Here is a 22,291-nt window from a genome sequence, read left to right on the forward strand (position 1 = left end):
CGGTTCGTGGGTTCGAGCCCCGCGTCGGGCTCTGTGCTGACTGCCAGCTCAGAGCCTGGAGCCTATTTCAGAGTCTGTATCTCCCTCTCTCTCTGACCCTCCCCTGCTCACGCTGTCTCTCTCTCTCTCCTAGAAATAAATAAAAATATAAAAAAAAAAATTCTCAAGTTTTCATTAAATTTGGTTTATCCTATGTTCTCTGAAAAAAATTCACGTACTAAACAAGTATTACATGATTCTCTTTATATAAAGAGCTTCCCATTTTTCCAAATTAAAATTAAAATCATATTTCTCTTTCTCTCTCAGTAAGTATGACTGAAGATGTTTCCATTCTGCTGGACTGAGTTATTTACCGAGTCATTCTTGTTGGTTACTGTAAGTAAAGTATTTTAATGACTTAAGAGAGTAGACACAGTGTGAATTTGTTTTTCAGTTATACAATTTCATTGGTGAATTCACCCAATTCTTAACAAAAAAATATAATGGCTTCATTTAAAAAAACCAACAACCAATAAACAACATACTGCTGATGGTGGCTGACAAGTTATTATTGCTTCTCTGTTGAAGAGACAGATGAGGGCAGGAGAGAGTGAGTGCACAAATGCATGAACTTGAGCACCCAAGCACAATGTAATCACTCTAGATGTAAATGTAGGAAAATGCCAGAAAAGCAGAATGGAACTGATGGACCAAAAGAGAACATTCTGAATGATTCATCTCAGTGAATCAGAATCTCATACTTAGCAGGCGACAAATCGCTGAAGAGCCCATCATGTATCCCAAAGATACACAGACAGTAAATGAGATAACTCAAAGGCCAGCATTCCTCCTGCTCACCTCTTAGAGCTGGCCACGACTCATGTGGCAGCAGGAAGGACATGTGGCACTGTGTAGACCCCCACCAAACTGCCTTAACAGTCCGACTGTGACAAAGCAGAAAGATGCTTACTTGGATGTCACTGGAGAAGATGATCGCTTAGAAATGCTTCCTGGAAACTCACATCTTCTCAGAGGAGACCCAAGGCCCACACTGGGAACGGAAGCTGTTGTTCGAGGGCCTCTCTTCATCTTCTCTGTCTGGAGGGGACACAGAACAGGTCAGCCATGCATGGCCCAATACTGGCAATACTTCTACAATTTCTAAAAATACCTCAGATAGAAGTAATGCATAGCTTTCTTTCAGAAGGATCCATACAAAGCTAAAGTAAAGCGCTTCCCACAACGGGCATATTTGCAGGGAAGCACCATGAGATCATCATATTGAGGTCATCCAATAAAAAAACAAAAAACAAAAACACTTCAGCCTCAAAATGCAAAGACTTTCTATTCTTTGTTCTCTTGCAAAAAGCTGACAACATAACCACGTTATGATGCTGGACATATAGAACATGGATTACTTGAGGAGTCTGTATAGCTCAGTCAGCTAAGCATCTGACTCTTCAGCTCAGCTCAGGTCATGATTCACAGTCTGTGGGATCGAGCCCCAAGTCAGGCTCTGCACTGACAGCTTAGGATTCTCTCTCCCTCTCTCTCTGCCCCTCCTCCACCTCAAAATAAATAAATAAACCTAACAAAAAGAAACTCCAGTAATTCCACTAATGAGTATTTACCCAAAGAGTAAGAAAACACTAACTCAAAAAGATCTATGTACCAGGGGTGTCTGGGTGGCTCAGCCATTTAAGTGTCCAACTTCAACTCAGGTCATGATCTTGTAGTCCGTGAGCTTGAGTCCTACATCAGGCTCTGTATTTTCAGTGAAGAGCCTGCTTGGGATTCTCTCTCTCTCTCTCTCTCTCTCTCTCTCTCTCTCTCTCTCTATCTCTCTATCTCTATCTCTCTCCCCCTGCCCCTCTTTCTCTCCTTCCTTTGCAAACACTTGCCCTGTCTCAAAATAAATAAGCTTTAAAAAAAAAGATACATACCCCTAAGTTTTTTGCAGGTTTACAACAGCCAAATTATGGATGCAGCCCAAATGTTCACAGATAGATAAATGGATAAAGAGTATGTGGCATAAGTGTCACAAAAAAAGAATATGTGGCATATATATACAATGGAATACCACCCATAAAAGAAAATGAAATCTTGCCATATGCAACAACATGGACCAATCTAGAGGGTGAAATAAGTGAAATAAGTCAGTTAGAGAAAGACAAATACACATATGTGGAAATTTACATAACAAATGAAGAAAGAAAAAAGAGGTAAACATAAAAACAGACACTCAAATACAGAGAACAAACTAGTGGTTGCTGGAGAGGGGAGGAGATAGGTCAAAGAGGCGAAGGGGAGTAAGAGTACACTTACCGTGAGAAGCACTGAGTAATGTAGAGAATTGTAGAATCACTATATTACACACCTTAAACTACTATAACAGTGTATGTCTGTACTGGAATTTAAAAACTTTTGTAAACTGGGAAGAGTACAAAAATATATAACCACTCAAAAAAACTACAGGTGGAAATAAATGTGGTTTTTAATGCCCAGGACAGTGAGCTGTAGACTCTAACAGTGTACCTGGTGTAACAGCGATTGCAACCCCATAGGGAGCACCTGTCCTTCTACGTCTTCCCCATAGCCTCTGGTCAGCAGGAGGCGGTGGGCATGGCCTCTGTGCCGGGCATGCAGTGGGGGCTCCACAAGGGTGGTTCTCTTCTCTTCCCTCCTGCGCCTTCCACAACAAATCCTCATGTGGTCCTCCTGCTCCCACACATGATAGGCCCCTTCCACAGTAACTGACTTTTTAGTAAAACCCAAGGGTCTAACACACTCACATCTCATGTAAGAACCTCAGGGCCACAGTGGATTTTAAAAATACATATGGTGGGGCCCCTGGGTGGCTCAGTTGGTTGAGCATCCAACTCTTGATGTCAGCTCAGGTCAGGAGCGCACAGCTCCTGAGAACGAGCCCCACATTGAGCTCAGCTTGGAGAGCAGAGTCTGCTTGATCTCCCCTTCTCTCTGCCCCCTCCCCCACTCATTCTTTCCCTCTCTCTCTCAAAACAAATAATCTTTAAAAATATCTTAAAAACACATGTAGTGTTATAAAATAAATGCCTAATAGTACAGTAATGTGGTAGTTTTAAAACAAGTCCACCACGTCATTTGATGCTCCTTGAGTGAGTGTGCGTTGGTCTCAGTGACCTGCTTTTGAGGAACAGTATACGACAAAACAATGGCATGTAACATGTGAGATTAGTGCGTAAAAGGTGCTATAGCTTTTCCCTTGTGCACACACGTACACGCTCAGATGCTTGTCTTTCTCTCTGTCTCTGTCTCTCAGATCTCCTGATCTGGAAGAAGCCAGCTGCCATGTCATTTGGACACTCACGCAGCTCTATGAAGAGGTTCACACAGTAAGGTCTGAGGCCAGCAGCCATGTGAGTGAGCCATCCTGTAAGAGCCTCAGCCAAGCTTTCAGATGACTGCAACTCTGGCCATCATCCTGCCCACACCTTCATGAGAGAGCCTGAACCAGAACCACCTGGCTAAGCCATCCTCAATTTTTGACCCAAAGAACCAGTGCAGTAATAAACATTTATTTTAAGCAGCTAAGGTTTGAGGTGATTTGTTATGCAGCAATTGATAACTAACAAAAGTAGTATGGTATGTATAATTTCTAAATAAACATATACAATTGGAAGTACCTGTTCAAAATTTGTTTTACTGATGGTGTCAGTATGATGTCAAAAATGTTTAAAGGCCACTGTTACGGATTGAAGGTTGACCTAGAACCTTAGTTCTAGTCACCTGTAGAAGCAAGACTGGCCCAGAGTCAAACATTCTTAAAAGCAGAGAGAGGACACTCAGAGCATTCTTTTTGACTCCTGTCCTCCGGAAGGCAGGCTATAAGGACAAGGTCTTTAGGAATTTGCTCCAAGGCACTAAGATTTAGGAAGATGCAAAGAGTTAAATGGTTTTCCAAGGATGGGTGAAATTTGAAACCAAATCCACCACGTGAGCAATCTCTAGAGACTGATGAAAACAGGGAACCCAGGGTAAGCACAGGGAGTAATCGCATTGTTAGATAAACCAGTCCCGAGGTGAGAGGTGAGCGAGTGGGTTTAAACCTACCGGAGAGGCCTCCGCTCCTGCAGGCGCTCCTTTCCCAGAATCTCCTACTCCGGATGTAGATGCAGTCTTCTTCCTCTCAGCACTCCGAGTGGGAGAAGACTTGTAAGAAGCTTTAAGAGGGCCAGCAGGAGCTACACGAGGACAGGCATGGGATACTAGAGAGTTACAATATCACAGCCAAAGAGACAGGGGGCACAGATGGAAAAAGTAGGGGGAGGAGGGAATTGGGAAGAACACATTTCTGTTAAAATGTGACATGGGCATCCACATTCTCTAAATACCACCAAACTTTTTCTAGTATATATGCAGAATAGACGCTATCTTGAAAGACTCCCGTACTCAATGCTCAAGAGCCCAGTTCATTTCAGGAGTTCAAAGTCCGGGCTTTGGAACCAGACAGAACTAGCACTGTCACCAAAAAGCTGGATCACCTTGGGCAGGTTAGTTAACTTCTCTAAATGTCAATTTCCTTGTGCAATTAAAGAGTTAACATAGCAGGCTTGACTACTGTCCTTGGAGAGGCCTGTTTACAAGGTTGGCCCTTGATCAACACCTGGGAACTTAGATTTTAGAAGTTCTCTTACCACTAACTGACCAGTAGCTCACTGTGCCTCTTCTATTTGTACAAACGATATGACTTATCCTGGAATTCGGGTATGTAACTGGCGAGGGGGCCTATGTGACCAGCCCTCAATAAAGACCCGGGGCACCGAGTCTCTAATGAACTTTCCTGGTCGGCAACTTTTCACATGTGTTATCACAGCTTGTTGCTGGGGGGATTAAGCACTTCCTGTGTGACTCCACTGGGAGAGGACTCTTGGAAACTTGCACCTGGTGTCCTCTGGACTTTGGGTGCCAGTGCCCTCTGCTGATGTGCTGTGCAGCCTTCCACCATAACGCATCACAGCTGTGAGTGCCACCATATGCTGAGTCCTGGCAAATCACGAACCCTGGGGCTGGCTTGGGGACTCTGATACAACTGGTGCCAGAAGCAGGAACTGTGACCTTGACCCTGATTCAATGACATACAGTAGAAGTAGTGTTTGAAAAAGAAAGGCTAAAGGGATGGAGGATGGTGACCTTCTGGTGCCTGGTGGCTATGGAGTCAGCTACCGTGTCACACAGCAGCCAAGCTGTTGTGTGTTGCAAGAGGTGAAATACCTATGCTATTTGAAGATAACCTATTCAACTCCAAGGGCCGGCTTGCTAAATCCCCTGGCTGCTTTTGGCCACACTGGCTAAAGTGAGGGAAAGTAAGGGGAAGCAAGGGGAAAAGTACAACTCAGTTGACATCTTTGCTTTTTGTTTTTTCCTTCAAGTGGGAGTGAGACACAACCTCCTTGTTTTGTGCCACTGGTGGTTTGGCTGGAACCTAAAACTCTAAGTACTGGAACCAGAACGAACCTTCCTACTTGATGATTTTTTTGCTGACTTTTGCATAATGGAGCCTCTGGAAAAAAGAGGACATGAAAAGAGAGCTATCTCCAGACAGAGAATATATTTTGAGTTTTAAAAATCAACCTGGGACTATTACAGATAAAGAACACCTCCCTCCTCATAGGGCCTTAACCTACGAAAGTATCACGGATGCTGGCTGTACCATCTGAGTCACAGACAAATGCTCCCAGGAAAAGAGCTTGTTTTCTGACGGGACAATCTGACACGAGACTGCTGGTCAGCTCTTAATTTCTGATGCAGAGCCTAATGACATCCCTAACTTGTGATTCCTGCCGCAGCTGCGAGCTGGCACAGGGTACTCACAGGGAGTACAACCCCTTCACCCAGCCCTGATGATGAGACTCAACACCTGCTGACAAGATGTCTGGTATTTGACTTGCTGGCATGAAAGTTTGAAACAATGGACTGGGAGTCTGACTCTACTTCCCTCCCTTCTCTTTCTCCTGCTACACATACTTCAGGAAGGCAATCTGTTAAATGCACCTGTTCCCAGGGAGGGATTGCTTTCTTCTAGGCTATTCGCTGTATAAATTAGTAAGACTACAGAGATGGCAGATGATGCAAACCTATGTTGAAATTTTTTTTTGAAAACTCAGGATTTTGTTCCTTAACATGAGGTGTCTTTCTGGTTAGGTTAAAATTTTTTGTAAAAATGCTCTTGTCCTTACATTCAACCTTTCCTTATAAAAGGTCATTTTAAAAGTAGACGATGATTGAGAAAATGTAAAGTTTCCATTACTGAATGGGGCACGCTGATAACACCCGGAGTGTTGCCAGGGAGGGGAAGGACATTTGTGATTTCTATTTTCCAGAACTGTTCCTGAGAACTCTCCCTTCTTCCTGACGAAACACCATGTGCCTGTGCCAGCAGCTGCTGTGAATGCTTCAGACTGCAAGCAGACTGCTGAGCCCAGGATGCATGTGACAATGGGACTGTGAGCCGCAGGGCGGAGCCAGTTCCTGCACAGTCCCTAAAGAACACGTCCACATGCTGGCCGCACTCAGCAGGCAACGAACTCATGTTGCTGACAGAACTGTTTAGAAGTGGCCACCTCAGGCAGTCCCTCTGAAAGCAAGGACCCAAATGAATTCCTCGGGCCAGACTAAGAATCCTGGGGTTGGAGGAACCTTGATGGGAAAGACACAAAGGGGGCCAGTTGCCCTGTTGTGGCTGACCAATGTACGTCCTGCTGGGGGCGCCCCAACACTGTAAACTGTCTCCAGGGGACATGTGTGCCCTCATGAATTAGATTTAGTAAGTGTGTGTTCTGACTACTGTGATACTCCCTCAGCCCTTAAAGGCTCCTGAACAGCTTCCCTTTACTGGCCATGGCCAGGCTGGGGCAGGGCCTGAACTGATGCCTCGGGCCAAGTTAAAAAAAGAAAAGAGGTTCATATAGAATGTTACAGAGGAAACCACCCAGATTTCTAAGACAGACCTTTATGGCTAATGGTCTGTGTTTTAACTGGCTATGTCCAGAACCTCTAAAGGGCATAAGTGAAGTCAATACCATAGATTGGTCTCAACCTGCTGTATAGAATCCTGCTGATGACAATTCTGCTGTAAAGATGCCTTCACCAAGGACTTAAGGGGATGGACTATGCAGAAAAGAAATATACAGCAGGTCAGACTGCTGTCTTTAGAAAGGCTGGCTTATAAGGTTGGCCCTGGCATCAGGGAATTTGGATTTTGGAAGGGTTCCCACCATTAACTGATAAGAGTGGCTCACTGTGCCTAAGCTGTTTGTACAAAACGCTAATTTATGCTGACACTTGATTTCCTTCTGATAGTCTGGAATTTGGGTATGTACCAGGCAGGGTGTACCTACATGACCACCCTCCAATAAAATCTCTGGGCACTGAGTCTCTAATAAGCTTCCTTGGTAGGTAACACTTCATACATGTCACAACTCATTGCTGAGGGAATGTGCCCTATGTGGCTCCAGTGGAAGAGGACTCTGAAAGCTTGTTCCTCAGACTTCATTCAAAGGCCTTTTCCTTTTGCTGATTTTGTTCTGTAATAAACCAGAGTTGGGAGTACTCCTAGAGAATCACTGACCCTGCAAGTGGTCTTGGGGACTTGCGGACACTTTCCCTTGTTCTCAAAAGGGAGATACTTCCTACTTCCCAGGAATTTTTTCTGTTTGACAGATAATTGATATACCACAAAATTATCCTTTAAAAAGTTCACAATTCAGTGGTATTTAGTATATTCACAAGTTGTGCAATTATAACTACAGTCTAGTTCCAGGACATTGCCCCCAAAACAAACCCTGTACCCATTAAGCATTCATTCCCTTTCCCCATTCCCCCAGTCCCTAGCAACCATTAATATACTGTCTTTCTGGATTTGCTTATTCTGGACAATTCATATAAATGGAATAATATAATTTGTAGCATTTGTGTCTGGCTTCTTTCACCAAGCATAATGTTTTCAGTTCTTCATTCCTTTTTATAGCTGAGTAATAGTTCATTTTATGGATATACCATATTTTATTTATCCATTCATCTTTTGATGGACATTTGGGTTGTTTCCATTTTGTGGCTAATATGAACAATGATGGTAAGAACTACTCAGGTACAAGTTTTTTCAATTGTATGCTTTCAATTTTCTTGGGCCTATACATAAGATCCAATTGCTAGGTCACAGTAACTCTATGTTTAACTTTTTGAGAAACTTGCCAGGTGGTTTTCCAAAACAAGTATGCCATTTTACATTCCTCTCAGCCATGTATGAAGGTCATAGTTTCTCCATATCCATGTCAACACTTACTATTTTCCCTTTTTTCTTTGAATTTTAGCCATCCTAGTAAGTGTGAAGTGGTATCTCATTGTGGTTTTGATATACATTTCCATTATGTCTAATGATGTTGAGCATCTTGTCATGTGCTTATTGGCCATTTCTTTATCTTCTTTGGAGAAATAGCACAACTACTCAGAAACCAGTATAGGTTGTTTCTAGAATACACCGTCTTGAGAACTAAGACCAGACCTGCCCTAATGTGGACACAGTGTTGCTAATCTGCAACCAGAGAATGCCAGCCCTCATTAATCTTGCCATGACAATTTGATCCTATTTGGTCAAGAAAAGGCTTTCATAGGGTGGCCCGGAATTTCTCAGACTTCTTTGTGTCTGTCTTACTTACAAGCTCCCAGGTGATACCAAGGCTGATGGTCCATGGGTCACCCCTTGAGTAGCCAGGCTTTAAACATTTGAAGTCTTACTCTTGCAGTCACTGTCCTATCTCATTTAATTCTCATGACAGTTTAAAGTAATTCAATTTTACAGATAAGGAAACTAAGCCTTAGAGAGGTTAATGAATTTACCCAAAGTGGTAAGAGCTAGTAAGTGGTAAATCCAGTTCTGGTATTCCAGACACTGTGGTTTATAGGCTACTTTGCCAAATTACTCTTTAAAAAAGTCTACTAATCTCCAGAGCTCAAGAAATAGATTTTTCCCCTAATTCACATACCCTCAATCATAATTTACTCACCTCTGTGACACTTAAAAGAAAAAAAACCCCACAGCAACAGCAAAACACTGGTGGGTAGAAAATGCTTTTAACCACTGGAGACATTTCACAAGTAAGCAAATGGGAAACAAAATACAAAAATTCAGGAACAACTCCTAGGTCAACCAACATCGCTTCGGGCATTTTTCTCAGTGTCACCAGCTTGGCCTCTTTTACCTGAGTCACTGGCCTGCTCAGAGAACATGAGTGCACTTCTGCTTCTGGCTAAAGAAGCCTGTGTGGGTGTCAACAGTCGCATAACAAGAAAGGTTTCCATGGGACTAAGGTGTGTGCGATGAGCTGAAGGATGGAATCAAATGAAAATTTTAAAAAGCAAAATTAAAACAAAATAAAATGTTTAAAACAATACAGTGCATGATGCAAATTAACTTTTGGGTGGCAGAATGAATGAAGAAAATAAAAATACTCTTGCAAAGGATGGCTTCAGAGTTCATCATAGTAAAATAAAACAAATGATGTGTAATCTGGAGTTTGGGAGAGTGTGGTAATTCTTTTGGGGTGCCAGAATTCATTCAATATGCTATTACAGTATTACAATATTACCTGTATCACGTGAAGAGAATTAGCCCATCTCCCAAGATGTAATATGGACTCAAGAAACCATTTACTCACCCAGTAGATCTAACATTGAAAAAAAGATTACTCCTACGAAACACTTTAGGTCCTCTGTGAAAAAAAGTTTCATCGTACACTGATTTTGTTAATATATAAGTATGTATCCATTCATACTTTTTCCAGGTAAATCAGGGCAAAAATTAAATAAGAATCACAAAAATAGAAATAGCCAACTGATTATCAGCTTTAATGGAAGTAGTAGTAGTCATAATTTAAAATGCAGTAACCAAAATGTTATTTTGATGGCTTTCAAATATATTATATGCTAACAAATTAACTTTTCCATTACTTTGAATTTTTGGGTACCCATTAGCCAGTAAACGGTCTGGGAAGTGAAAATTTTCAATTTACAATCCACAAGCAGATAATTCAGTTGCCAAGAATATGTAATAACATACTGATATCTTTACATAGTAATCATTGCAAATATGAATTTAACACCAATTTGTAACCATGTGAATTAATGAAAACATATGGAATACACTCACTATAGAACAACTATACAGACTAAAGAGCAAGTAGATGTTTTCTCATTCATCTCTCAGTTAATTCAAGGTTTCCAGCATTCAGTTCACCCATGAACTGCATCAGAGATCAACAACACTGAAACTTAGGGGTTCTCTGACCTGACAGGCCTCTGTGCTGGAGGTGCAAGGTCAATGCCAGTGAAAAACAACCAGAAAGGCACACTGGCCTATTCAAAGTCAAAAATACTTTCCTGCTTGCCCCTTGGTACTGCTTAACCTGTTAAATACTTCACTGGCACCTGATTCTTCTCCAGTTGATGCTTTAAAAATATGTGTTTACGGGTGCGTGGGTGGCTCAGTCGGTCAAGTGACCAACTATGGCTCAGGTCATGATCTCACGGTCTGTGAGTTTGAGTCCCACATCGGGCTCTGTGCTGACAGCTCAGAGCCTGGAGCCTGCTTCGGATTCTGTGTCTCCCTCTCTCTGGCCCTCCCCCATTCATGCTCTGTCTCTCTGTCTCAAAAATAAACAAACATTAAAAAAATTTTTAAATAAATAAATAAAATACGTTCTTAACACATGGAGAGCATCCTTCTCTTTCCTAACCTATATACTCTAGAAGGTATAAATTCCTACTTTTAGTGACTTATCTGTGCCCCAATTAGAACACGAGCAGTTTTGAATCTATTCAGTTTATGGAACTGGCACATGTCCTATACATACTATCTTCCAACTTAAAATGAGTGCCGGAACAGGCCACCCATCCTTTTCCCCTTTTAAAGGCTTCACATTAGTTCTGAACTTGTTTTCAAACAGAAATGGGCAGGCCTCCAAACCACAGATGATAACAGAGCCCTATTTTTTTCATACATCTAAGTTTTCCACGAACCTCTGCCTGATGACTTCTGCTGTTTCTGGCTAATCAACTAGATCACATGAATCAATAACCTGGCACTTACTTTTATAACAGTCTTCTCTGCCCACTGGTCAGTTAATTCTAGGGCAGGATAACTCCTACATGAACTGTAGAAAATGGAATAATCTCTTTCAGACTTAAAGAATATCATTAATTCCCGGACCTATTCAACAACGATCTGACTCTAAAGAGTGATGTCATTTTCCAAAGTCCCATTAAATGAGGTACTGGGGCTCCCACATTCAGACTCCAAGGCTAGGAAAATGGAGGTATTTGCAGAAGGCTCAAGGGGCTCTCACAAAGACCGATGTTAAGATGCTCACACTAGAAAAGAAGAAAACTACAGAGACCAGGTCTACACGTTCACTTGCCTCGGTCTGGGGAATAGGATATTGCCACGGTGGATGAAGACAGGCGCTTACTCATGGGAGGCTCCGTCTGCTTTGGCAAATTCATGGTTGATGTTGAAAGTTTGTCACATGCTGCAGAGAAACGCATTAAAGACATTGGTATTTGCACCACTGTAGACCGAGAAACACATATCCCAAAGTGTTCTTCCTGTCCTCATCCACACGCCTCCTAAACTGCTGTGGCACAGCACACTGCTTCCAACATCCTGCTACATACTTCGCCTATCTGGAAATGCCCAGGCCACGGCAGCCATCAGTGTGAAGCAAGATCGTCTCTTCAATTTCAAATGTTCAACCTCACTCAACTGTTCAACTAAAGTCATGCTGATCCCACCAGCAAATCAATTCCTTGTGTCCAGGGATTTTTAGGCATATTCAGACTACACGAAAACAAAACCAATCTAGATGCAGAGACAAATCACCACCGGAAAATGTTCTATGGTCTGAGACTGAGCTGAAACCAGACTTTTTCTGATGGTTATCTATAGACTCAGGTTGAAGAGAGAATAATACGTACTGCAAGGAGCTGAATTTAAAGCAGAGTCACCTTTAGCAGTTGGTTTCTCCCTCTTCTCGAGATGGGATCACAATGGCCCTTTCTCTACTGCTGTGACTATTTTTGGTTAGGATTTTAATACACGATCTTGGATATGGTGTTCTTAACTTCCAGCCATTATTTTATTTTAGACTGGTTCTAAATTAAACCATTATACCAAATGAAGAGGTGCTGGTAGTGCCCGGTCATGCCCTATCAAAGCCTGAGACAAAAGGAAAGATGTATGCCCTTGGCTTTAACAGAAGCAAACTCATTAATAATGTTTTCAGAATCTATTCCTCTCCTCCTATTGTTTTCAAATGTGAAAACTGCCATGTTTTACAATGTGTCCTCATCAAGTGACAACCTTAAATAATTTTTAATTATCTTAAGGTGGAGTGAAATTATAATAAATTCTATTTTGATATAAATAAAATACTTAAATTTAAAATGAACTTAAAATTTAAGTTGTGGGGCGCCTAGGTGGCTCAGTCGGTTAAGCATCCGACTTTGACTCAGGTCATGATCTCGCAGTTCATGACTTGGAGTCCCATTCCAGGCTTTGTGCTGACAGATCAGAGACTGGAGACTGCTTTACATTCTGTGTCTCCCTCTCTCTCCCTGCCTCTCCCCTACTCATGCTCTGTGTCTCTCTCTCAAAAATAAATAAAAACATTAAAAATTTCTAAAAATGATGTTTTAGTAGACCTCAATTTTTCACCATTTTTTCCAAGTACTTCAATGTTCTGGAAAAAAATTAGCCAGTAGAAATGACATAAAACCAAGTAGAAAAGGGTACACATTTCCCCTTTTGCTGTAGGCTCCAATATGGCTGGCTCAGTATGGTACTCGCATTTAAAAACTGGCTATTTTGCTTATCATGGATTGTTCTGCATTCATTTAGATTTATTCAAATATCTTTTCATCTTGATAACTGAGATTTTTGGTGCTGCCTTAAACTGTGTGCCCGAGTTGTGTATTGTGCTTGCCTGCCCTGGGTGTGATTCCCAAGGGGCAATTATCAACTCTAACCACTGCCCCTCTCTGTTAGAGGAAGACCGGTACCATACTACGGTTAACTTGGCCCATGCAGCAAAGTCTCTGCTACTCAGCAACATCAGTAAGGATTTTTCTTTAACAAAGGAATGCTGGAAACCAAGGATATTTATTCCTTCTGCTGTAATTTGACCTTCTGTATTGCTGGTAAATACTGCATCCCTTTTACTTGTTTTTTCTTTGCCAGCCGAAGATGGATTAAATTTCTAAAGTCTTTATTAAATGGAAGCAAAATTTTACTAATTCTGCTCTTGTTTTAGACCCTAAGAATTTCCCAGGCCTATATACAAAAACAGAGAGCCTATTAAATAGAGTAAATCAAGAACAAAGCAAACTTATCTCCTTTGGATTCCCAGTGTTGGTATTGGTAAACACACTGTCACTCTGTCTCAAACACCTCTGCCAGGAATCTATCACAGTAACACCCAGAACTCTTTAAGGGCACAGGTTTTGGTAACCAGAAGTGATGGAAACGCCTTACTAATTCATGCCTAAAACCAATAACTAATGAGAGTCTTAAAGATCTAAATGCACAGAAGTCAAACAGTGACAAGATTTTCAAGGCAGAAGATGGTGAGCTAAGGATGAAATGTCTCTAGGGCACTAGGGCGTAAGGCATGCACAGCTCCACAATAACAGAGGAACAAAGAAATATGGGCATGTCATTCACATTTTTAGAAAAAAAGTTCTAAGGGGTCAGTCTAAGAAATCAATTGTAAGAGTGCTTGAGACAGACACGGTGATGGAGGAGGATGATCAGAACAGTCATCACAAAACGCCATAGCACGGTGAAGCTCGGATATACCGTTGGTAGACTCGGCAGCGGTGGCACTGGTCCCCGGGTCCGGAGGAAGGGTGCTGGAGGCTAAACCTAGAGGAGGGGGTGGGGTATTTTCTGATTCACCTACACAGCAAAAAATCAGAGCAAAGAGAGGTAAAAGAAAAAAGTCCCAACTTCTGGTTGACTTTAGTTCCTAACTAGGAAATTAGAAAAAGTAACTGAAATAGGTTACTGACTTCTCCAAAAGAAAATAAAGTATATTCACTGACAGAGGTTAAAAGCACAATACAGTGAAGTCAAGAAACTGTACTACAAATGGAATGCATTTGTTTTCAGAAAGAGCTAGTATACAACTCCTGTGTAACAGAATGACAAAATCACAGAAAAGGCGGCACTGGAGAGAGAGAAAAGCTACCCAGAGACTAGTAACAATCCACACATTACATTAGGCACTTGAAAATTTAAAGATGAGCATGAACTGGAAAATGAAATAAATAAGTCACCTTGAAACAAAATTGAAAGAGCAACAAAAATTAATAATGAGGAGGGAAAAGCCCCAGCCCCTTTTGGAGGGTAACCGCTGCTCAGCCTTTCCGGGGCCACACTGCAGTAGAGATTTAGGCTACTGCCATTTGACCTTCCCTGAAATCAGAGTAGAGCTAGGCTTGCCAGGTGCATCTGGTTAACCAGGCTCTGCATTCATTTTCTTTGCTTTTCTTTTGCTTTACCTCAAAAAGCCCCGTTACCGTATCAACTGCTGTTTGTTAGCAAAAATAATGCACAGACCCCATTCATGAGAAATACACATACCGGAAGGTTGACATCACATCTGAAAAAGGCACCTGCAGATAACTACACAACATGCCCCAGACCCTGTGGGCACCGGCCTGTGTCCAGCATCTCCTGCTTGCCCCCTGATCTCCCACCTGGGCCCTGCAATGCAGGGACAGCCCTACACTCACCATCACGTCCGCCAGGTCCCGTGGCCAGGGAAGCTCCCCACGAGCACTTCTTCTTCATCTCCAGTTGCTGTGTGCGCTCCAGGGAGCGGCGCATCATCGCCTCCAGCCGCTCCTGCTCAGTTCATGCAAGGGAGAGCGACATTAACCACCCGGCCCCACCGTGCCACCGCGCTTCAGTGCGCAGAGTGAGTCACCAAATGGGGCTCTCTGCACTAAGCAGCCAAAACCTAGGCACACGTGCTCTCCATCACAGCAGTGAGATCTTAGTGGGTGGAGAGTAAACAATGCAGCTAGTGCTGGCTCCCAGCCCCAGGGGACAGGCTGCGGCAGCCAGGCCTTGATTTGTTTAAGAATAGTGCCAGACAAGCATTAACTCCTTCAGGCCTGTCTCATGTCCCATTTTACCCTTTCTAGTAGGACTGGAATTGTGCTCTGGAACCAAGTGCATTCTCTCTAGTAGAAAAGCATAAAGCATTCTAATTTGAGAAAATTTAAATATAATTTGAATTTTTGTAGCCTTAAACATAACTTTTTGGAGTACACACACACGGCTTTGAGATCTATTTTACCAAGCCCCATTTTCATCTTAGAACTTCTTAAAGGGGAATCAATCGTTTTCTACATTGTAACATTTTCCTGCTACACAGTATTCCAGGCATAATGTGGCATATTTCAAAATTTAAAAGACACAGGAGTAGGGAACCTTCTGGCCACAAAACAAAGCATCTATGCATTCTCAAGGATTAGACGGGGGGGGGGGGGGGGGGGCAAGGAGAAGAACTAAACAGTTTTTAGCCAGAAGAGGAAGAAAAAAAGAGGCTTTTCTCTTACCAGAGCATTTATTAAAAAGCACTCTCTTATGTCAACCAAAGCATTATTTTCATAAACTTGGGTCTGACTGCTGGCAAATATCTCCTTGGCACTGGAATGAAGCTGTTCTTATTTTGCATTCTCCACTGCCCCAATGACACTGCAAATACCAAATCCTCTCCCTGCCTCTACTGGAGAAAGCCTGACGCAAGGGAAGCAAGGTAAACAGGTCCGTGCTGAAGTTCTTTTGCCTTCAGGAAAGCCAACCCTGAGGTGCTCCAGGAACGGGGCTAATCCTAGCCGATCCAAAACAAAAACAGAACTATCTTCTCATGGCTTGAGTAAAAAGCAAGCAAAATTAATTCAGGGAAGCACCAACCGAATAACCCTGACTTAAAAATCAGGGAAAGGCTCCTTTATTTTACTTACTAGAAACACAGGTCGCTTGGGAGGTGTCTGGATCTAGCCCTTCTGTCTATACCAGAGAGATGGGGTGAGCATTATCCACATCTAAGCTTCCTCTGCATAATTTTTCTCTGAATAGCACTTTGCTAAGACATGGTGTCTCCAGGGACCTCTGAGTAGAAAGGGGATTTTTTTTTCTCCTGTAAATCTCAGATTTTTATTTGCTCCAGTTTTTGGCTGAGGCTCTACAATCATGAGTGAGCATTTCCTAGCAAAGTCCTGCCCTCATGACCCTGGCCCATTAAATTCTGTCAGCCAATCCCCAGGGCCTACCCGAGAAAAGTTGGGGGTTTGACGGGACTAGAACTTTTTGACTATTTGACACTCAAAATATGATTGCTTGAGACCAGGACTGAAAATTATTTCATTATATGGATTTAACATAAAGTATTTAATTAACCAATGACCCAATATGAATGCTGAAACCTTTTACCGCGAGTGAATTTAGTACTGAGTGGGTTACGGGAGATTGCCTACATGCCAGAAGGACTTCATGATAGTCCTTCATTTACTAGGAGACCAATAACAGCAAAGAACACCAAGACTTGTCAGCCAAAGTGAGCAGCTGTGACTACAAGGGGGATGACTACAAGGGAATGCTCACCCAAGGCCAGACCTACTCCTGGATTGTTCAGTTACCTTAAAAAAAAAAAAAAACCCTCTGCCATCCACCCCCTGCTCACTGAGCTGCTCCAAATTCCACTATTAGAGATACATTCCTTCGAATCATAAGCAGGTTTATGAAAAGGAACCTATCCCTAAGAAAAGACACAATTACTTTGTGTCACCCACTTTTGCAGAGATGATGAAAAATAGGTGGTAATCAAACTATACGGTATGAGACTTACAGAACCCAAAGTCATCAGAATGGGGTAATTCAAACATGTCAAAGCACTGGTCCACTTCACTCTCCTTAGAGGTTAGTCCTATATAGTATTACCATCGGGGGGGGGGGGGGGGGAGGCATGGAAACAGATTTTTCTGTTCCTTCATTGGATGGAATGGAAGGAATCCTAGATTTGGAGTCAGTAAATATGGATTCAAATTGTACCTCTGCCTGCCACTTTTTAGCCCTATGACCTTGAGTTAATTGTTTAACATCCTTGGGCATCAGTTTCCTATCTATAAATGGGGATGATGTTGGTATTTTTGTAAACTCCCATGTACACATACCCAGTTAGTTTTTTCCTCATGTTAAAAAAAAGTGGGGATAACGTTACCTGTATCACCAGATCACTCAAGTCTATGAGACAATAACTAGCACAATAAGTCCTTACGAACACTAGCTGAATCCAAATTTGAAGAGGAAAATTATTATTTTTCAAAGATGTTTATTATTGAGAAAGAGCGAAAGAGTGAGAGAACGAGAGCGAGTGCACAAGTGAGGGAGGAGGAGAGAGAGGAAAACAATGTGAAGCAGGCTCCAAGCTCTGAGCTGTCAGCACAGAGCCCGACGTGAGGCTCGAACCCGCGAACAGTGAGATCATGACCTGAGCCGAAGTCGGATGCTTAACCGACTGAGCCGCCCAGGTACCCCTAACAATTTACATTTCTAGCAAGTTCTCAGGTGATGCAGATGCTGCTGGTCCTGGGATCTCAGTGTGAGAACCACTGGTTAGAGGAGAGCATAAGAGAGCATGCAAGAAAGCTCAATCACACCAGAAGAACAGTATTAATAAATATTACAGCTGCATACTGCATACTGCAATTCCTGCCAAGTTCTCATTCTCCTGAGTATCACTGGATGATCAACAGAGGGTGGGGAAAGAGCAAGACAGATTCTTGTCCTTAGAATGTCCTCTGTTGGGTACACCTTAGTGGAAGGAAGGAATGAGGGGACCTCAGCCTGGACTCCATTAGCTCTGGCCTTAGGTCTGCCTAGATGAACTCAGAGGAGAACCAAGACTGAGGTGACCCACAGGGCTGGCTGAGGAGTATAAAAGGCCTCCAGCAGGACACCGCCCAGGCACTGTTTATGACCCAGACAGCATCTCTAGCAGGAGTGGAGAGCTGGCTGTGCCTTTTCCATTGCCCTTACTATTACTACACGTGTTCTGGGAAGGCAATGTGGGGACAAGACCCCAAGAGGTTCTCAGCAGGGCTCTGCAGAAGGTCTTTCTCTTTACAAACAGATGTCTACATCTGGCCAGAAGACCATGTAGTCACCGAGGCCCCATGCCAGCCAATGCCCTCTGAGAGTGGCTAGCTCTCAGCTTAGTAAAGTTTTTGTTTGAGTTCAGAAATTTCTTGTTTTTACAGTCAGCCTGGTGGATTTTGCTAAATATCAAGCAATAAGAGTATGAGAAGTTGTGATGTGTCAAAAAAAACCCCACAGATATGAAGCTATTCTTTGAAAGAAGCCTTTCCTGATTATCTGTTTAACTTGAGGAACATGGAGTTGGCTTCACCAAATCCCATTTCTCAGGGCCTCCTGTCAGGAAACTATACTTCTCCAAGTGGAGAATGGGTGAGTGTATTGTGTTATCAGCCTTAACCCCAAGTAGGTGACAAGGGTTTGTTCCAGAAGCCTGATTCTTGGAAGCTATGTGGCATGTAAGGATTAGAAGAACCTACTTTGAGGAGAAAGCAGCCTTCAGTGAGAGAATGAGCTCAAGGTCAGTATCTCAAGTGGATACTGGATGCCCCATCCCCAGGACAGGCCTGACCAGCCTCCAGCCCTCCCAGTGCTCAAGACTTCTGGAAGCCAGGCTGTTTGTGGTGCCCACCTCTGTACTGCTAGATAGGAAGCCTCCTGGCCATGTCTGGGGCTCACCCACACAGACATGAGGAGTTACCAAGAGTGACAGCATGGCAATTCTAGGGACATAGAACCAGAACAGGGCTAGGGCTAGGAGGGAGGTGTGGAGCCAACAGGTCTTTTAATAAGCTCCTAATATCAGACCAAGATATGCAGGACTTGGTGGGCAACCCGAACACTTTCTAATAAGCTACAGAAGCAAAATGGGTTGCAATGGAATGAACCATTCCTACAGAGGCTTTTCCCTGGTTGACAGAGACAGAACATGACAAGAAGAACAAGAAAAGACTGGAGAATTTCCACAGCCATGTGCCAAGCAGGCAGCAACCTTGCCAAAGATCTCCACTGAACCATGCAGGCAAATGCAGGGGGTTTCCTCTGGAAAGGGGCTCCTGCAGTGTAGACCCATCCATCCTCTCCAAAGATCACTCACAACAATGCCAAACAGATCTCCATACGAGCAGACTGCTGACACTGATGTGGTTACTGGGCCGGCCTGGATGTGCAAAGCCCGTAAGCTCCGCCTGGGACTCTGGGGTCCCTGAGGGTGGGAGGAGGGCTGCTGTTTCCTTGTGTTGCTACACAACCACAGGAGGCCCAGGCTCTCAGCCCTGCCCTTCTGTGTCTGGGGAGAAAAGGGAAGCAAACTCGGCTTGTGAGTGTTGTGACAAAGGTCAGGCCGCATCCCCCACGCCCCACCATCACCCATGTTAGGGATGAAAGGAAACACACAAAGCAAATAAACAATTATATGGAAGTGCAACTGCTAAAAATTCAGCTGAAGTCACAAAGGCAGTCTAACATTTCTGAACATTACTCTGTATAAGGTGCTTTGCTGGGCACTTAGACAAAAGTCATTTCCTTGGGGCGCCTGGGTGGTTCAGTTGGCTGAGAGTCCGACTTTGGCTCAGGTCATGATCTTGCGGTTTGTGAGTCTGAGCCCCGAATCAGGCTCTGTGCTGATCGCTCAGAGCCTGGAGCCTGCTTTGGATTCTGTGTCTCCCACTCTCTCTGCCCCTCCCCTGCTTGTGCTTGGTCTCTTGCTCTCTCTCTCAAAACTAAATAAACATTTTAAAAAATTATTTAAAAAGTCATTTGTGACCACATCTATTTTGGGCTGAGGAGAGTAAGTTAGAGGGTTATGAGGAGCTATGTGACTCGCCCCTGGCTACCAGCTACCTAGTAAGAGAGCTGGGATCTGCACAGGGAGCAGATGAAGCCATGTAGGCATCAGGCAACAGGCAGAAATGGCAAAGTAGGGCTAAGACCCTTGCAGTGACTTCATTTGCTACAAGGAACAAAGAAATTATATCGTATCATATTGTATTTTAGAGAGAGAGAGAGTGTGTGGGCGGGGGAGAGGGGCAAAGGGACAGACAGAGAGAATCCCAAGCAGGCTCCACGCTCGGTGTGGAGCCCGACACAGGGCTCAATCCCACAATCTTGGGATTATGACCTGAGCCAAAATCCAGAGTTGGATGCTCGACTGACAGAGCCACCCAGGTGCCCCAAAAATCCCCATTTAAATAAGTGCTGTGTGGGCAAAGATGGGTCTAATTGTGTGTGTGTGTGTGTGTGTGTGTGCGCGCGCGCGTGCGCGCGCGCGCGCATGTGTTCGTGTTTTTTAAATTTAAAAAAGAAGGGGCAAAGATGTATAGTGATAAACCATTCAGAAATTAAAAAGATACCAAATTTATACAAATGTCTCTGAATCCTATAGGGCTAGCAATTAACAAACTTCTATATTGTTCATACTAAATGATGAGTCATTATATCTTATGAATAAAAAATGATCATCACCTGATACAAAGCTATGATTACATCCTTAAACTACGCTTCTTAAGAAAGTCTGTACCCCAACTATGCTTTCTAAATATATTTTCAAAGTTTAGTAAGAAAGGACTCTACAGAGGTAATTACATTCCATTTCTTTTTAAAAAGGTAACAGGAGAAAAAGGATGATTAAAGCAAAGAACTGCATTAAAATTTAAATATACTAGCATCTTTATAGTTGAAGGCAAACTGTTTGCTTTTCCAGCTATGAAATAAGAGGACCCATTATCCTCTGTCCTTACTCTCTCCTCTGCCTTCAGGTCCCTTCCTCCAGCCTCACGTCTGCCCAAGAGGCATAGGCTCCCAGCACAACCCTCAGGGCTACATTAGCAGGCCCCTATCCACAATTCCTTCTGAGTCTCAAACTCAGAGAACATTATGTCTGGAAGAGGCCTTGGAGACTGCTAAATCCAAACCTTCACTTTAGAGATAAGCAAATCAAGCAAATACCCAGACAGGCCAATTGGCTTGTCCAAGGTCAAAGAGCAAATTAACACTCGAGTTGAATGGATAAGTCTCTTCATTCCTATTCCAGTGCTTTCACTATACCACGTCTTGCTGCTGGGAGAAGGCCTGGTAGTAGAGGTCTCCCGTACCCCCAAGCCGGGCAGGACACTCAGATGCCTCTGAGCACCAAGCCCCGTGTGAGCTGCTGAGAGACTTGGAGGTCCTTGGACCTTACCTCCTCCTCCCGGAGTCTCTGCTTCCTCTTCTCTTCCACGGCAGCCCTCTTCTGATCCTCCCGCTGCCTCTGCTCTTCCAGTTTCCGCCATCGCTCTTCAATTTGCTTTTCATACTGGAGCTTAGCTCTTTTCTGTTTCTCCAGGATCTGCTGCTCCCGGGCGGCTGGGGGAAGGAGAGTGGAAGAGTGGTGTCATTACCAGAGCACCCCACACTCTTTGAATTAAGACCAAAATGTAGAATCAAGAACAAGACCCAAAAAGGAGCCCAGTGGGAATCTAGGCCACAGTGATTGAGATGAAGGGTTCTGGCATCTCTGCCACTAGCTGGGTGACCCTGGGCATGCTAACCACATAATCCCTCTGCCTCAGTTTCCTCTTCTGTGAAGTGGGGACCATCATGTTCACAAAATCACAGTGTTGTGAAGATTAAATGAGGCAATGCATGGAAAGTGCACCGTAACTGTCCCTACACATGGGAGCACAACTATTATTGCTATCATTAAGTCAGACTTGCCACAATGGCCAAGCCGTACACTAGGTTGAGAAATGAATTCTAAGGGCACATACACTAAAAAAAACATGTTAACTATGCATGTCTCGTACATAAGAAATGAGCTAGGCAAAGATGTATAAACTCAAGACATTCCCTAAGACTATCTACCCGGCTGTGTCAGGGAAGGGTTCCCCAGGACATACAATGTGTGAACCAACCACCAGGAGGCAATGAAGAAGAATTTGAAAGCTCATTTGTCTCAATTCAGTGGGGAAACCACTATTTACCTACCTCCCAGTACCCTGTGGGGAATACAGCATACCCCTCTGTCTATAGTTTTTAAGAGGGTAAGACAGCCTTTCTCAAATGGGTTCCCATTCTAACACAGAAAATGTCTTAACTGCTGATTTTCTCAGTTCTGATGATGGCCTTTCTAGATGCCCT

The 22,291-nt window shown here is 43.4% G+C and overlaps 1 protein-coding gene across 3 annotated transcripts in view; it reads right to left on the reverse strand.

Moving 5' to 3' along the window:
• MAP7D2 (MAP7 domain containing 2) overlaps positions 1-22,291 on the reverse strand; it is a 116,898-nt gene that overhangs the window by 33,312 nt on the left and 61,295 nt on the right. For 2 of the 3 annotated variants that reach the window (XM_039247406.1, XM_039247405.1), the window contains exons 3-8: positions 21,354-21,517; positions 14,806-14,917; positions 13,868-13,933; positions 11,433-11,543; positions 4,072-4,202; positions 950-1,077 (exon numbers count right to left, since the gene is read on the reverse strand). In XM_039247406.1, coding sequence (XP_039103337.1) covers positions 950-1,077; positions 4,072-4,202; positions 11,433-11,543; positions 13,868-13,933; positions 14,806-14,917; positions 21,354-21,517 — 712 coding nt within the window. The remainder of the gene's footprint in view (positions 1-949; positions 1,078-4,071; positions 4,203-11,432; positions 11,544-13,867; positions 13,934-14,805; positions 14,918-21,353; positions 21,518-22,291) is intronic. The other variant, XM_039247407.1, reaches the window with a different exon arrangement.

Source organism: Hyaena hyaena, unplaced genomic scaffold (assembly GCF_003009895.1).
Source record: "Hyaena hyaena isolate Hyena2069 unplaced genomic scaffold, ASM300989v1 scaffold_295, whole genome shotgun sequence".
Lineage (NCBI taxonomy): Eukaryota > Metazoa > Chordata > Mammalia > Carnivora > Hyaenidae > Hyaena > Hyaena hyaena.